This window comes from Tupaia chinensis, unplaced genomic scaffold, assembly GCF_000334495.1.
Source record: "Tupaia chinensis unplaced genomic scaffold, TupChi_1.0 Scaffold000084_3, whole genome shotgun sequence".
Classification (NCBI taxonomy): domain Eukaryota; kingdom Metazoa; phylum Chordata; class Mammalia; order Scandentia; family Tupaiidae; genus Tupaia; species Tupaia belangeri.
In genome coordinates, this window is record NW_006159546.1 from 1,660,382 (window position 1) to 1,678,868 (window position 18,487).

The window sequence follows — 18,487 nt, forward strand, 5'->3', positions numbered from 1 at the left end:
CCGGCCCCTACCATGAAAATCTCTCCAAAAAAAAAAAAAAGGAGAAAAAGTGGCAGAGAAAATTCAAGGCACAGATCTTCAGGATGTGTATTTTGTAAGTTTCAGCAGTACTTTTGTAAGAAGTGACACAAATTCCATGTAATCCGTTGGTATAAACAGAGAATATTTTTTTCTCTTTTAAATCTCTGAATTGGAAGGAAGATCATAACTGAGGGACTGAAGAAGAGAAGATGCTTACTTAGACATAATAATTTGAGAAATAAAGATTTCCATTATGGTAAGAGGTAAAATCATAATGAATAGTAGCCAGTGGAGGGCCAGCAAGTGGCACAGTGGTTAAGGCACTGGATCCACATGGCCCGCATCACAGTTCAGATCCCTGACCTGGTGGCTTGAAAAATCATGCCAGACATGTGTGCATTAGTGCCCAAAATTCTGAGAAGAGAATGAAGAAGAAGGGATTGAGGCATGGACATTCCTCTGCAGGGGGACTTCTCTCTTTCCCCTTTATCTCTCTCTGTTTCCATCTGACAAATGCACATGTCCTGTGGAAAAACCTAAAAGAGTTAAAAAGAAATAAATAAAAAACAACCAATGGAGTGATTAAAAAATAGATAATAAATAAATGAAAGAAAAATAGAGAGAAAGGTTAACTAAAGGTCAATAAGCATTAGTTAAGGTAGAAATACTGTTTTGTGTTTAAAGCCCGTTTTGCGACATCACACATGATGTAAGTTTTTATTCAAATCTCTAATTTTTTTGTCATTCATTTAAATACAAAATGTTCGATCCAGAGATACAGTTTGGCTTAGAATCAATTTTAATTTTTAATGTGAAATTCTTGTAGATAGTCCTCAAAAAAAATTAACCTTTATATTAATCGTAAATCCTTCTACTATATACTTTCATATTTTACAGCTAGCCAGATAACTAACTGTCTTAGGAATTATCCTGATAGAACTGGGGAACCCAAGTTCAGCTACATAATAAGACAGAATAATGTGACAGTTATGTATGGTTGCCCCCCAAATCAACAATTACTGCCACATTATCTTCCTTGCTCTATCTTAATTTAGCAAAATCAAACCATCTGAAATCAAACTGGTACACGCATCCGTTCATTTCCTGTCCAATCAAAACTAAATTACCTGTCAACAGAGAAGTACACTTACAAGTGTGAAACCATTTGACCATGTTATATTTTAATTTGCAGAGACAAAAATGACAAGCAATTTATTTACATAAAACTGTACAAAAGCAAATTAAATTATGTAAAGTATTTCATAAATAGTTGGACGAGTGTTTAATACATTTCGCCATGTTTAGCATAGTTGCGTGCATAGTGACTCATAATAAACGATGATAAATTGTTCTCTGCTTCACTATCAACATCCAAGTAGCAGAACAATAGTCAATGATAACATTACAGACGGATCGTACCACACTGAATGCAAGTGCTTTAAAATGTAGGAAAAGTTGTCTGAAAGTAAACCCTAGGTAGCTGACAAAATGATGCCTTCCTCCAGATGTGACACGTATATAGACCCCTGCCTGGGTCACACCTAACAGGCACTGTATCCTTGATCATCTTCCATCTTTTTTTCTTTCTTTCTTTCTTCTCTAAGGACACATTTGTTTATTTGTCACTCATACAATACACCTAAAACAGTTTAGGTCTTCTGATTTTTCATGACTGTTTTAGGATGACTGCTTAATTCTGGCAGTTTCTTCTAGTCTGTGTTTTATTTTATTTTCCTATAAGACAGCTCCCTAGGGTAGCCTTTCAGCCACACATCCTCAGTATCATCTTAGTTCCTCCTCCCATAAAAATAATGCCTCCCTTGTTTTCTGAAACTCAGGCAGCAGGCCAGTCAGAAACCATACAGAAATGATATCTGGAGATTCAGAAAGAGCAGTAGATTTAGACGGAAGCTATAGACGTTTTAATACACATAAATTTTTATAGTTACTCATTAATTTATAAATGTGTTCTAATGTATAATGCATGCAAAGTTCACTTGAGATTCTTGTGTACAGAAAACAAGTATGGTTTATATACTGTACAACCAAAATGAAGCGACAGTTAAAAACAAACAAACAAACAAAAGCAATAAAGAATGAAAATTCAAAACCAATATTTTACCTTGTAAAATGGACTGATTTCACCCTGATAATCTCGCTCCGTGTTATTACAGTCAATGCTTTCACCTTGCAGTGAGATTTAAGCAGTCCATGTTAATGCCTTAATTTTGTTTTATGAATGAATAATATTTAAGACTGGTCCATTATCTGAGTTTGTCAGAAGGCAAATTTTTAATATAATATTTATTATTTTCAGAAAATAAACATGGATAAATATACAGGATCAAAAAAGTTGGGAATAGCCCATTTCCCCTCATTGTCCAAACCCAACAACCGTTTTTTTTTACCATAACAACAGGGTATAAAAGGCACAGTTGCTTATTTTGCATTCACTCATTTGTTCATTTTTTTTTGTTTCTTTTTATTGATTTTTTTTTTCAAAAGCACTCTATATATGGAGTGGCACCAGATTTAACCTATTCAAAATAAAAGTCATACAAACACAAAATATATTTCTGTGTCATGCCAGCTCATTATATAATAAACATGTTATGAGAGCTAATTCTACTAGAATTACTGCGGATACTTACAGTACACTGAATTTTATTCTTTCACACCCATTTTAGTTCTAAAGAGAGGTTCACAAGTTAAATGACAATGGCATGGCTGTCTTGAATATGGTGCAAACGTCATTGGGGAATGTGGATCCAATGAATCCCAAGGTCCGATATGACCCGTATTAGGTTTATAGACAACAGAAGGGTTTTAAGATGGAGTGAAATGAGCTATCTAGTGGTTTCAAGTGCCTCATGAAAGAAAGGAAAAAAATATGCATTAAAAAATTGGTTGAACATTTGTGTTATGCAATTGAGTATTTCCTTTGTAACGTGCAAGAAAAAATATGTATACATTTCATAAGTATCTTTAGAAGTATTTTGTCTTAATAGGTACTTACACATTATACAGGCAGAACTGCTTTAATGCAGTTTCTTAACAAAGTACTAGAATTGCATCTTTCCATAGTGTAAACAATAATCAAACATAAACATGTCCAATTATTGGTATTTAGTCCAATGTTTCTGTTTCAATTACATATCTTTTTATCCTACCTATTATACATAAACTAACATCAAAATGAAAACTCCATTTAAGAAAGAGCATAAGGAAATGACCCCAAACGAGTACCCCACCAAACCGAGAAGTGGTTTTCAAAGATAAGTATTTTGATGGCCTATAGTGAATTATCAACCTATATTCCAGGCTGCTTCACCTTAAAGTCTAAGAAATTCTGCAAAGCATGAAACTACCCAAAGTTGTATTTGTTTCTACAGATTGCTAGAGAAGCCATCAGGGCTCCACCTTGACCAGGTCACAAACATTTAGTGGTGAGAACATTTGCTCGCCCTCCCTGTTATCCACCATTCTGTCCATGGACTGTCACTTTCATCTGAATGTCCCAGGTCCATTTTCAACTGTATTAAGTCATTTGTTAGAGAGTAAGTGGCTCAAAATCTGCCTATTCTTTTTTTCTTTTAATAGCACTGAAAAACAAAAGGAAAAGAAAACTCTGCTTTCTCACTTTGAGATGTACATGTAGTGAGACATATCATTGCTCAGAACTCATTTCTATCATGTTCAGTTGTATTTGTTTAAAATATATATTAAATAATATTCAAATCATTAGTGACAAAGTCAATTAGGGTGTCATCTTGTTTCCATGTTGAGTTTCAAAATATTTCTGCATTGCACAGAATTCAAATGAATGCACTTGTATTATCTGGAAGTGTGCACTGAACAAGTCAGAAATAAAATGTGGACAATCAGACCAGCAAGTATAGTCTGAGTTCAAAGATAATAGTAGTGGACTTGACTATATGTCAATGCTTCTTTCCTTCCCTACCTAACTACCCATAAATATGATTTTTAAAAGTGGAATCTTCCCTGATAATATCTGAAACTAAGCTTGAACCTCAATCAATTGCTTACTGTAATGCCAAAAATACATCTCATTAAGTTTCCATTTTCTGAGCTTACAGATAAAATCCATTTTAAAAGAAGAAGCGTATTTCTGGGTGTAGAGACAATATAAATTAAACTAGTGCTTGAGTGTTTTCTGTGTGCATGGATTCAATTGCTTTTGTGGTTGAAAGGATTTCCACAGCCAGACCAAATCAACGTCCTGATTTCCCTGATCTGCCATATGATCTTTGGCCTTTTAATGACACAACTGTCCAAGTTAGGTGATAACAGTGGTCCTGTTTTGAAAAAATATGTAAGTTTTATAAGTCATAATTAGTATTCTTGATCTATGTGATCAAGATTGTGTGTATATTGAGACTATTCAGTGAATGTGTGTAACTAAAACTGATGCTCTTGACCTGAAAATAACAAACGCCAACTTGGGATCGCAATCACCCACTGAGTATTGTTTTGCTCTTAGTCTTTGCTAGAATATTTAAAGCTGTGATCTTCCCCAGATGTATTTTTCTTTCAAGAGTCCCTTTTGTAAGGACTGTACCTTTCAAGAGACTCTATCATTTTCAGAGGATTGCCCTTGATAGTGATCAGCCATATTCTGATGGTAGGTTTGAAATATATTTTTCCTGTCCTGCTTTTTTGACCAGCCGGATGACACTCGAACAAAATCAAAGTGACTAAAATCATGCTTCAGCTTAGGGATAATGAGAGTGTGTTGTGTTCTGCTAATCAGGCTTGTTACCATGAAAGAAACTTGCAACCATCTTTTTTTCTTTTTTTCTTTTTTTTTTTTTTTTCATTTTGGAGGGAGGTAGGTGGGAAGAAGAGAAAGTAGGTGCTGGGAATCAGTGTGGGGGTCAGACATGCAAGTAACAAGGATGGTTTCTACATTGTACACTGTAATCAGGCTAACAGGATCACTAAAGGCCTGATCTGGAGGCAGAAGTGGCAGGCAAAGCTTTGTCTCTTTGGTAGCCCCCTCTTTGTGATTGAACGGTTTTGTTTTGTAAGGTTTTTTTGCCCCTTATTTTCCTTCTCATACAGGAAAAGAACTTTGCTGTTGCTCCTTTATAGCCTACAGGTAAACTTCTCTTCTAGTGAGAGTATTGACAGGAGATGGCTTATATTCCCCTGTTTTTGTAAGGGGAATATCCTCAGGGTTGGCTTCCTCATTTTTGCTGAAACTAGCTGCACTGAAGGTCTCATAGGATGAGGTCAACTTTTTGTTCAGGAGGTTTCTGTTGCGGTCACCCATGATGGCGGCCTCACCATTGGCCAGCTTTTCCTGGCTTCCTCGCTCATCAACAGGCATGAAAGTGGAGAGTTTGGGCTGGCTCTTCTTCCTCTCCGGAGAAGTGCGGACCGGCATCCAGCAGGAGTCTGAGTGGCCATACTCATCACACTCACGAGTGCACTTCCCGGTTAGAGCTACATCTGGAAGAGGCCTTGAATCTGAAATCCAAGGAGAAGAAGCCATTAGTGTCGGACGTTGCTCCATAGGCCTTCCGGCTCTCTACAAAACTGAAGGGAAGAAAAAATACATACCCCTTGCCCTCTTATGACCCGTTTCCAAACATTCTGTTGCTTGTCATGCTATAGCACAGATTTTATTTTATATACATTAAAGATAAGGTTTTGCAAAAACATCAAACTTGATAGAGCCGAGGCAAGAAAAAGTAATAAATTTAAGCATGTAGAAGAGACAGCTATGTATGCATTTGTTACAGGATAGGGCTGTGTGGATACTTTCAAGCACAAGAGCTAAGTACATATGATTATCTGTATGGGGCATACATTTTTTTCCACATCCTTGAGAAAAATTATTAAACCCAAATGGATAATTTTCTATATCTATAAATTATCCCAGAAATTCTGTGCTTTTGCCAATTGGATTTCTTTCTGTTTCTGCATTATTCATGGCATGCAACTATGCAAAACCTTATATTTAAAATACATTCTAAAACATCAGGGTAACTCAGAAGTAGAACTTAAATTGACAGCACATTACAGGGTGAAAAGTAAAAAAAGTATAATACAAGTAGGTTATAGGTATGAACACACCAACAATATAACAATCTGTCCCACCCTAACCCACCTTCTCCCCCCACCAATGTCAAATGTGCTGTCGGATACTACCTTAGAAATGCACTTGCCAATGTGTTTGTTGAATGGAGATAGGATCTGAATTGTAATGCGCTGGATAAATGTAGTCAAGTTTCTAAACTTGTGATGAAATAGCATGTACTCCTAATTAATGATGCTGCCCAATGGAATGAGAAAGGTCTTTCATTTCTAAAAAGTCAAATCCTATCTAGAAAGAACTTAGGGAATTCAAGACTAAAGATGGCAGCTAATAACTACCTGCATGCGTAATTAAAATCATTATATGTGTCTGTCCTTGCAGAATGGTTATGTATTTTCTACTGAAAAATTTTTATAGGCTTTGTTTTTTGTGTAAGAAAGAGACGGTAAGGGAGAATAAGGTGCTCTACCTCAACTGTCTAAGAGAATGACATGGAAGATTTTGTTTAATAGGTCTTGTGGATTATTTTATTGCCAAACAAAAGAACATAATAAGACTATACTCCAATATATACCATGTGGTATTATTTGATGACAGGACTTGGAACTAAACAATGATAACTTTCACCTTTGCGAATATATTTATAAGCAAGGGAAACAGGAGTGAAAATGGCATATGCATAATCATCTTTTGGGTTTAAAATAAAAGAGAGGGTTATTTAAATGATTCCCACTAGCTTTACACCCACTACCGTGCCTCCAAACACTATCCCGGTGCTTTAATATTTTTATAAGATATTTCAGACGTTTTACTCTGCCTAGTCTCCTAAATCAAAACTCTCCAATAAAGTCTGTCACTTTTTTCCATCCATGATAGATAGCAAAAATATTGACATTTGTCAGCCAATCGATTTTTGAACCACAGTGGCCTGGGATTTTTTATGCCTTGTGCTGAAATTTCACAAGGAAATGCCAGTGTGTCTTGCAGAAAATCTAGAATTACTTTACTCTTTCTCAAAGACACAATGCTAAGGTAATAACTTACTGCAGTTGTACATACTGCTATTTGACTTCTAAGTGGGCAGGTCCTCTTAATTTTATCATCAAAAGAGACAACATTTTCCTTTTCTTTTTTATGTTAAATTCCCCCTGTGTCTCCCAAATATGTATTTTAGATGCATTACAAAAATCAAACTATTGACAAATTTTATGAATGGTTTTTATAATATAGTTGTTTTAAATGAACAAACTGCAAGTTAGTTCTTTGGGAATATTTTCTATCTTGGGATATTTTTATTTTTTTGAAGCTGACCTAAATTCTTTGAACAGGGAAAAAAAAAAAAGAAAAAGAAAACTGCATAAAAATGCAAAATGTAAGATCAGATCTACTTTTTTTTTTTACTCTAAACATTTCTTTTTTTTCTTCACTGCTGTAACAAATTCAAATTTATCTTTTTTTCTTTATGACATTACCTACTAAGGAAATGTGAAAATAATCAGGAATTAACCTTCCAAAATAGTACAAATCTTTATGAATGACCCAGAATTATCTGCAGTCCTCTCTCTAGTTTATTTCTGTCCCACACAATGTGTCAATGTCTTACAACAGAACTTACACAGGTGGCTGTGTTTTAGGGATTAATTTGTAGTTTGGGTGTGAAATTCATTGCACTTTTTTGAGATGCATTTACAAGCAGGTTTTAAAGCTATATGGATGCTCTAACAATTCTTACCATTTTTGTTATTATTATTCAACTTACATACTTGAACTCCCAATAGTTCATAAGAAATTACTACTGCATAGTTGAAAAAGTCATGAGGCATTTTTTTTTGGTTTTTCTATGCAAAAGTGCATTATGCTTTTCTGACTATGTAATATTTCATTTATACTGACTCAGTTTCCAATCGACTGTAATTCTCCAGTCAAGTTCAATTCTTTCCCTCAGTCTTTACTCCACAGTCCGAAGTAATTCCTGCTAAAACTGATTTTCTCTTACAGCTTTTGTTGAAAGGCAGTTTGTCTTCTGTGTCGTCATCCACACGGGAGCTGCCACATCTCTATCTAAGAAGCATGACTTTTAATAAGGATCGCCTGTCACTTCCAAAGTCAAATACATGATTAGGGACCACAGTGGAAGTTGACAAGCCTAATTGGCTGAGACATGTTGCAGTATTTGTCATCAAATTTAGAAAATAATCAAGAAAGGCTATAAGGGATTCATCACAAGCAATCAAAACTTCCAGTCTTGATGACTAAAATAAATCTTCAAAAGAAATGCCAATGATTAACAAATGCAATTTGTATTATGATGCAATTAATTAAGGGAAGGCATGAGTAGAATAGTATTTTTTGTGTTTATATGATTTCTTATTTTAATTATGCATGATATATATTTTTTTTACTGCTAGAGGGTGCCTGCTCTCACCAGAGAGAGGCACACAGAGAAAAAGAGATGGAGAACTCTCTAATGGTGGGTAAGCATGCCACAAACCCTTTTCTTCCATGTCTCTATCCTGCCAGGATTTGGAGCAAACATGCACATGCACCTGGTAAATCTTTCAAGCCACCTGGGCTGGGATTTGAATCAACCATGTGTGGTCCAGTTCCCCATGCACAAGGGTCTAACTGATGTTCCATGGGACAATCAACCTCTATATTATAATTTTTGAAAAAACAAAAAGTTATCCAGCTTAAGAGAATCATTGAACACAATTTTTCCTGCCCCCTATAAATTTAAAATGTTCTATTTTGTTAGTATTGGGGGGGAATCATGGAGACAGACTCTCTACAACCAGTAACTCTTCTTCGTTTTTCACTTTAGCATATGTTTCTAAAACCTCAGAATATGATTTTACTACTATTCCCTTTAATGTTGACCAGAGTGAAGATGGAAAACAGCTTATCACATTCTCGGTAGTTGGTAATGAGTACATAAATACACAGGCAAAATGTTCTATATGGGAATGCATTTGTATTCTCTGGAAGCATTTTCCACGACAAAACCAGTACTTTAAAAGTTTTTCATTTTTTGTATTTTCTCTTTATTCACTCTTAATAAAAGTTGAGAAGCAAAAAAAAAAGAAAAGAAAGAAAAAAGAAGACTTAATCAGATCCTATTCTTGCTTAATATTGCTTGTAGTTTTCTATTTTTATCTATGTGTGGTGTTCGCTAGAATCATTGCATCCAGTTGAAGAGTTAAAGCCCTTTCTTAGACAGAAAGATCATTTTCCTCTTGAAAGTACACAGTTTTAAGCCATTAAAATAGCAGTCTTAGAACAATTTAGAACATATGGAGCCCTGTTTTCATACTTCGTCCTTTTCACTCATCACTACAATCAAAAAGCAAGGAGGGCGGAAGCAGGTGGGGGTGGGAGTACAACCTATGGGAGAACTGAGGTCAAAGAGTAAGTGTCTTGACTTTCCTGTCAGTGTTTATCCACTGTCCCATATTGTTCATTCTAATGATAAAAGAGCTGCGTTAGAGGTCACTTACTGCTACTCACAGCCATAAGAAAAAGCTATAGGCCTCAAATAAAGAGAAAACCATATGTGAACAGCACAGGAAATAGACATTACAAAGCCATGCATTGTACTATTTAGTGAAAAGAATGGTGCAACCTCACTACCTAGAGTTTCCTAAAGGAGACGACACCATATGCTGATTTAAGAAGTCAGGTTCATTCTCTAAATTGAAGCTGTTTTTTGTTTTGTGTTGTGTGTGTGTGTGTGTGTGTGTGTGTGTGTGTGTGTGTGTTTTCCTTTTTCTTTTTAGGCACTGCAGAGTAGGCAGGGGCTGCCGGATGCTGTTATGATGACCCCAACGAGAAGTGACAAGCAGATAATATGTAGAATCATTAGAAATAACAAGAAAAGCCCAGATTTACAGAGGCATTTCATGTTTCTAGAAGCTGTCCTCCTCCACCATTCAGAAACTATTATAGGCACCATTGTTATAGAGAGTACAGTGGACTTGGGAAGATGCTTGGAGACAGCTCTGCCCCAGTAAGGATTTCGAGGGTGCTGACTTACGCATTCTGGCAGGATTCTGGACACCCACTCCACCCCAAGTCCTTGGCATGCAGCTGAAGATATATGAATCTATATCTATTTCTTTAATAAGAAAAGGGATGGAAATGATGCACTTTATTTTAAAATATTTCCAATGTTTTTTTTTTTAATGTGTGTATCGTTTAATTTTTTGTTGAATTTACCAAGTATTAGTTTACTGACTGTAGGAGGGAAATGTATTGTCAGTCAATATGTACACTTCCCAGATGTTCACACCATTCCTCCAATGTGTCTTTTAAAATTAAATACGAATATTTTCCTAACATTACTTGACAACATTCAGAAAATAATACGCTGTATTTTTTTCTTTTTGACAGAAAGAGAAAAGGAACTTTTCCTTTTTTAAACTATTTGTTTTTATAGTATTTTTCTTAAAGCTTATTTTCTTACAACAGAGAGAGAGAGAGAAATGGTTACTACCAAGAGGGTCTTGCCATGCCACGATCATCTCCCAGTCTTCTGGGCAGGTCCACAGCTCACAAGGTGTGCCTAGAGTGTTCGGGCTGGCCCAGGACTGAACCTGCCCTCCCACGTGGCCCCAGCATCACACAGCGGCACCCCTACAGCCTACTCAAACATGGTTGGGCCTCTTTTTATACTTCTTGACCTCCTGATAAACAAAGATGGTTTTTCTAACAGCACACTTAGATCCTAGTAAAATTTGGTAGACTGTTTAAAGATTTTACAACAGGATTAACAACAACAAAAAGAGCCAAATGCCAACTGTTTTCCAACAAATATTTAAAAGTAATCTTTCCTTTTATTAGTCCAAATAAAAATATCTTTTTTACTTAAATGATTAAGAATCCTATTTATAAAATAGCTGTTGGTAAATTATTTATTTTTGCCTTATATGATAGGACTGAAAATAAATAGTTAAATAAATGTCCATTAGCCAAAACTTCTCTTTTTGTAAGAAAGAGATTTTTGCTATAGGATGCATGCACTCTCCAGAGACAGAAAGTGAAAAATCACCCACCCACCCCCCCAGGGGGAGTGGCCATAATGCAATTCCTTTTCCTTCACTCACCTTTTGGGATTTTGGGCATGCACATACATGTGCCCAGCGTGAGGTTTTTGTTTTTGTTTTTTTTTTTTTGAGAGGTTTTTCACTATAGGGCACGTGCACTCACCAGACAGACAGAGAGAGACAGAAAGCGAGAAATCACCCCCCAGAGGGGATGGCCACACCGCAATCCCTTCTCCTCCATTCTCCTCTCGGGATCTTAGGCACACACGCACACGCGCCCGGTGTGGGTTTTAAGCCACCAGGTCCAGGACGTGAACCACGGCCGACTATGTGGGAGTCCAGCGACATAGCCATTACGCTAACTGCTGGTCCCCCCAGCGTGAGTTTTAAGCCACCACGTCAGGGACTCAAATCATGTTCAACTATGTGGGAGTTCAGTAACGTAAGCATTACCCCATCTGCTGGTCCCTAGCTAAAACTTTTTATTTGGAAAATTATTACTACATTTTATGAAGCTGAAGGTGTGAGGACAAGATCCAAAAGGTGCACAGAGTTGGACTGAGTTTATTTAAATAATTGCAAGACCTTTACCCTTTGCCTGTTTGGGGAATTCAGGAAGACAAAGTAGGCAAGCACATCTCAGTGCGTGTGCAGGGTGAGGCACACTGACCCATGAAGCAGCTGTGATTCTCTCCAAGCCCAAACACTTTCGTACGTAAGTGTCACTCAGGCTACAAAAAGGGGTTTAGATTCCTAAAGGATATTCTAGTTTATCACAGAATCACTTGATCCAACCAAATCAAAAGAAGATATGAAGATTGTCTACTTTTGAAACCCTCTTCTCGGTATCATCTACAACACTCCTGAGCCCTTCACTGGCAGGACAGTGAACTTTTGACACAAGAACACATCATATGGAGTCCCGGCATCGCTGAGTATAGTCCTAGCTTCAATCTTTTACAAACTGTCACTCTCTCCATCCCTAGAAGATATACGTGCCTGCCTAAGAGAGATGGGAGTGGTCACCTCTCAATGAAATGTGATCGTGCCACAATTCCCCCTCCTCCATATCTGCATCCTGGATTCTGGGCATATACGCACAGGCACTCGGCATATCTTTCAAACTGCTGGGGCTGGGACTGTAACTACTCAGTCGGCCATGTGGGATCCAGCTCTCTAAACTGCTAGGCCATGGGGTCCACCCAAACTGACTTTTGATATCATTTCTCTGAACTCCAAATCCCTCATGTACGATAATAATATTCACTCTCCCATTGATGGAGGGATAAAAGAGTTAATGCATAGACAGCTCATGACAAGGTGCACCGTGCAGTGTAGACGTTCAGTAAATAGTAGGTCATAGTCCCTGGAGAGATGAGAGGAGGTAGAAATATTTTTATTTTCTCTCTGTCATCTTCTAGGAATGAAATGGGTATTATTTAAAGGGTGTCCAGGAGGCTGGTGACCTAGATTCAGATTCTAACTTTGTCAAATTGTAGCAATGAAACTACGAACACATTACTTGATTTAAGGTTCCTCATCGATATAATTGCATAAGAATAAATTAACTTCTTAGAGTTATTGTCTTCTTCCATTATACTTGTATTATTTCAGATGCACAATCCCTTATCCGAATACAGTACTCAAGAAGTGCGAAAAACCAAAGATGTGTTTTTAAATAAATTTAAAACACACAGACTCAATCTAAACTAACACGAGAACACGAGACTTTTTTTCTTTTTTGATCTTCTATCGTGTATATTTAGATGTCTTACTATAGAAATAGTGCATTTACTTAAGGGCATGATCTTATACTTCTTTTAGATTTTTGATATAATGTATAATACATGCATGATTCTACCTTTTTAGCATATGAGAAGTGTATGACGGATTTTGATATTTGAAGCATACCTGGCTGGTACTAAGGGTTTTAGATAACTTATTAGGAAAGCAATATCTGTCATCTACCAAAAGGACATATATTTTGGGTTACATTTTTAGTAGTCCTAATGGAATTGTGTTGATGGAGTCTGCAGTACATCAGAGCTACCATCTACTCAGGAAAATACATTGGTCACCAGATCATGATTACTCTACTTAGATGTCCCTCTAATGCTTCTTTATTAAGGGTTTGCCAAAGTAGATTTATTCCATATGTGGCATGGCCACTAAACACTCAAGGGAAAATGATGTATAATTTGGAGTTATTTTTTTTACAGCCTAAACAGATCAACCTCACATGTGAAACATGTACCGGAGCTATTGGCTGGCTTGCTATCCAGTCTAGTCTGCGTGGGCAGTGCAAGAAGCAGCTTCATTTTAAAGCTGTGTCCAATTTAGCAGCAAATTAATCAAGAGTAAGAAGCTAAAAACCAAGGCAAGACATCAAAATTAGGATGAATCCCTAAAATACAATGCACTAATTACAAATCAAAAATGTTAAAAAGTAAAACATCATTCAGCACCAGCTATACGAATTTCATGGTGCATGTACATGATTTTTTTAATTGGAAAATAAAACCCAAATTTAGTCTAATTTTCGTATACATACATCTTTGGAATTGCACACACACTACTTATCCTACTGTCAAGGGGTGGATTCCATTTTGCACTCCTTGAAGCTGGGGAAGCTGCTCAAGATTCCTAGCAGATTTTACTTTTTCCCCTGGAAACCTAGGCTCACCACTGTGAAGGGAAGCTTGATCTAGCCTCTGTGAAGATGAAGCAGCTCTGCAGAGAGGCACCCAAATGTCTCAGCTGTCTCAGTATAATCGACCCTGAGCCAGCTGTCTGTGAACTGCATAAGCCAGAGAAAACTAACAGCACAACCATATAGCCAGTCCGCAGAGAGGGGGGATGCAATAAATCTTTGTTATTTGAAGCCCATCGTGCTGTTTGTTTGTTGTTTTATTTATTGGGGGTAAGAAGTGAGATTGTTGACAGAGCCATAGATCATTGAAATAATGATCATAGATGTATTATGTTATCTGCAATGAGTAACCTACTCTACACCATACCTTATGATCTGGAAATAATACATTCTACACATTTTATGTCTCCTTAACATGGATAACAAATTGCCCAGTACTATTGTAAGACGACAACCAATCCAAAAAAATATTTTCAGAAATGTAAGCACTTTTAATTAAGAAGTTCAAGTAGAGGGCTCTCACGTAAAGCTTTGGGAATCTGGTCCTTTTGTTACAAGATTTCACTGCATGATGCCTAGGAATGTTCTAGTTCGAACTGACAAGCCAAGACAATATTAAAATGTTTAAACATGTTTGAAAGCATCAGCAACTTTTCCCCATACCTTAGGCTAAACTCAGTTAAACAGCAATTGAATGTATCTCAAGAAGCATTTACTGCCCTGTGGCTTAGACCACTGTCATTCTGAATGTGGCATTACCATATACAGTGGAAACTGTGCCTGCCATGTCTCAAGCAGTCTTGCTGAATCAACTCAAACATGAATCTGCTGGTTGGCACATGAAAACTGCACCACAGCAGAAAAATGTATGGTGACTGTTTGAGCATGATCAATTTACGTACATCAGAGAGGTGGCTTCACTGTGATTCATCTCTCCACCCATGCAAATTAGAAGCAACGGAGGTTCTCATGTGCAGGAGCAGAGTGGAAGGAAAAGAAAGAAGTGCTAGAAATGAGAACATACTCTACTATTTATCGGGCGCATTTATATAACTCAGGAAGAGACTGGAGCCAGTTTTTCCAAGGTTAACAGTTGGTTATCCCACCAAGAGACCCAAGTATTAGCTATTTGTGTTGATTTCTCCTCTCTAGTAATCACGGCTTTCATGATTTTCCTTCTACCCTCCTGGATTTTCTTATATTGAAAGACATTTTTTTCAATGGTCATCTACTTTCATAATCTGCTTGCAACTGTGAGTATAGCCTATCCCTTTGACCACCACTGAATGCACATACGTTCCTATAAAACATTGCAAAAAAAATTTAGTGGTGTTTAAGAAACTTGAGTTAGGCTCTTAGTATATTTCCAATATCGGTGGTGTTCCTATAAAACATTGCAAAAAAGTTTAGTGGTGTTTAAGAAATTTGAATTAGGCTCTTAGTATATTTCCAATATCGGTGGAGAGAAGAAAGAATGTGTATTGTTATTCTTGATGTTTTTCTCTCCCCCTTGAGTTACAATCAAATGATAAGAAATATCTAACAATTTCAAATATATTACAAAATATATTTACAAGAAATACAGGAATAAATAGAAGAAACAAAAATAATTTGTTGGAAATCAACTCAAAATGGATCAAAAATCTGAACCTAAGACCTCAAACTGGCAGAAAACACTGGGGAAACTCTGGGAGACATTGGGGTAGGTAAACACTTCTTAAATAAGACTCCAGAATCACAGGCAATATCCCTAAAATAGACAAGTGGGATTACATCAGATTAAGAAGCTTCTGCACACAGTAATTAGTATGAACTGACAACCCTTGGAATAGGAGAATATTTTTGGAAACTATGCCTCAGATGAGACTGATAACCAGAATTCACAGGGAACCTAAGCGATTTACCCAGAAAAAAAATGATTAACCTAGTTAAAAGTTGGGAAAATGAGCTGAACAAAAAACTCTCTAAGGAAGACATACAAATAGTCAAAAAGCATATGAGAAAATGCTCAACATCCCTTATCATAAGAGAGATGCAGATTAAAACCACAATGAGATACCACCTAACCCCAGTCAGAATGGCGAAGATTAAAAATACAAAAAAGTGGTAAGTGTTGGTGGAGTTGTGGTGAAAGGGGGACACTCCTACACTGTTGGTGGGAATATAAATGTGTCCGGCCACTGTGAAAAACAATATGGAGGTTCTTCAAAACCTACAAATAGAACTACCATATGATCGAGTAATTTCACTCTTGGGTATCTACCCAAAGGATAGGAAAATGCTCAGTTGGAGCATGTGCTTGCTGGATAGGAGACAGCCAGAGAGAGACAGAGAGAGGGAAAGGAAGAAATCACCCCCCCGGGGGGGCGGGGAGATGGCCACACCATAGTCCCTTCTCCATTCTTCTCCTAGGGTTTTGGGTACAAATGCACATGCACCCTGCCTGATTTCCAAGCCACCAGGTCTGGGACTTTTAACTGTAGTTGGTCATATGGGAGTCTAGCACTTTAACCACCACACCAAATGCTGACCCCAATAAAGTATTTTTTTAAAAGTGATTGAGGGACAAGATGGGAATGCAGCAGTAATACAATAGTACCTATATGGAAAAGGTCCTGGGTTCACTTTCTGGGACCTTTCTGTCCACTTCAGGTGTGCATGCTTTTGCCTATGATCCAAGCCACTTGAGATTAATGGTGGATCATAGTGTAAGGAATGAGGTGCATCTCTCTCTCTCTCTCTGAAGAGATAAACTTAAAAAAAAGTGAATGAGAAGTTGAAAACTATCTTCTGATAAGAAGTTATTTTTAATTATCCAGACCTTAGTGACTATAAGTATGTTAAACACTGAATCAAATTAATTTGGTAATAGGGAAGGTATTAAGGAAGAAAAGTATCTTACAGTGGCCACAATGTGATATAAGGTATTTCCATGTGTTATTTTCCATTTATCTTTTCATGGGAAAGTCTAAAATGAACCACATTAAAGCTCAAATCATGTATGAAATAGAATGGTAAAGTAATGTGATTACTTTTTGCATAGGGGCAAATCATAGCAATTTAGATTTGCTGAAGTAATATTATTTTTTGTTTAAAAAATGTAGCAGAAAATCACAGTACCCATTCATTTTCACCTTCAGTGTTTGATCCTGACAAAGTATACAATTATTATAATGATACGACCATTTGCAAAATACATTCTCAAACTCTTTGTTTGGAATTGCCTATTGAAACACCTCATAAGTAACACACAAAAAGCTTTATTTGGTTGGAAATACTACTGTAACAAGCGATGTTTTGAGAGAATTCCATCAGTTATTGTGATTGGGGAGAAAGAGATTTTAACATTTGAACAAGGTTTTGAGCAAACACGAAGTTTTGATGTATATTGAGAAAGGGGGCTCAGAAAGCATTTGATAGGAGCTGAAAAACCATTTGTAGGAAAAGTTTTGCAACATTTAGAATGCTGGCTCCTTACTGCAGTCAATAAACTGATGAGTTGAAACTAAAATTAGCAATCACAATTAGAACCGAGAGAGTGTTGAAGAGCATGGAATTTCAGAACACATAAATAAAAGGAGAAGGAGGGAAATGATCTCTTGTGACCAGCAAACAAAACTCCATGAGCAGTTCAAGAGCGGGAAATCAATGAAGCCACAGTGGATCGGTTTGCTTTATTGATTTTTGCTGCTCATTGAAATGTTTTCCTTTATTTACTTCCTATTTCTTTGGAGATTGGAGAAGTGTCACTGTGGAAGCTCCCTGGGAGCCTGTAATGGGTGGACAAGCAAGGTCTGGAGATCTCTTCACGCCTGCGTCCCACCTTTCCATGTTGCAGGGATTTGGAGGCCTTTTGGATGCTCTCTGCCAGGCTGCAGAGGCACCTCTTTCAAGTTCGCTTTCACAGATATTTTTCTGACTATTTTCATACATCCTAAACCCTCGGATCTAAACTTGTTAGCCAAAGAGAATTAGGATCTCAGATGGTGTTAAGATTGTCAATAAACTGACCTTCGAATACGGAGAGTCCACTGGATTACCAAGTGAGCTCATGTGTAATCACAAGAATCCTTAAAAGTGAAAGTGGGGTGCAGAAGAGGAGTCAGTGTCAGTGTAAAGGGCATCGGGATGTTCTAACCTGGCAGTGCTGGCCTTGAAGGCGGAGGAGAGGCAATAAACCACGGAAAGTGAACCAACTCTAGAAACCAGAAAAGGCAAGAGAGCAGGTTCTCCCCTTGAGCCCCCAGAAGGGAATGCAGCCTTCCTGAGACCTTCACTCTAGCTCTGTGGGATTCATTTTACTTCCAAACTAAGAATTTTGAGAGAATAAAAGTTTAAGTCTTCATGTCTCTAGGAATTGTTTATAGCTGCAATAGGACCTTATTGTACAGTCTCACGTTCCTGGTCAGAGTAGGGCCAGCTTAGACTCAACGCATTTGATCCTTTCTATGCATACTTCATGTATTCGGGGAAATAAAGTGTAAAGGCTTTGATTCGCATTTCCCATTGAGTTGTGTGCACCTAATTTTTGAACATTTACTTAAGAATTTTCATTCTGTACTTCTGAAAATTCCTCTTGGTAATCTAATGGTCCACGTGATTTCCATTAATAATGGTCAATTGATACAGCAGAGAAAGTGACGTCTTCGACTTTTGCTTGTTTGCTTTGTATGTACTGATCTGAACAAACTTCTCCACTAGTCTCTTCACCCCCTT

The 18,487-nt window shown here is 37.2% G+C and overlaps 1 protein-coding gene across 1 annotated transcript in view; it reads right to left on the minus strand.

Annotated features, from left to right (window-relative positions):
• Positions 1-1,025: 1,025 nt before the first annotated feature.
• PCDH7 (protocadherin 7) overlaps positions 1,026-18,487 on the minus strand; it is a gene marked incomplete at its 5' end in the record, with an annotated part of 501,653 nt that continues 484,191 nt past the window's right edge. Inside the window, one exon of the mRNA XM_006142842.2 lies at positions 1,026-5,511. Within this exon, the coding sequence (XP_006142904.1) occupies positions 5,135-5,511 (377 nt within the window). The remainder of the gene's footprint in view (positions 5,512-18,487) is intronic.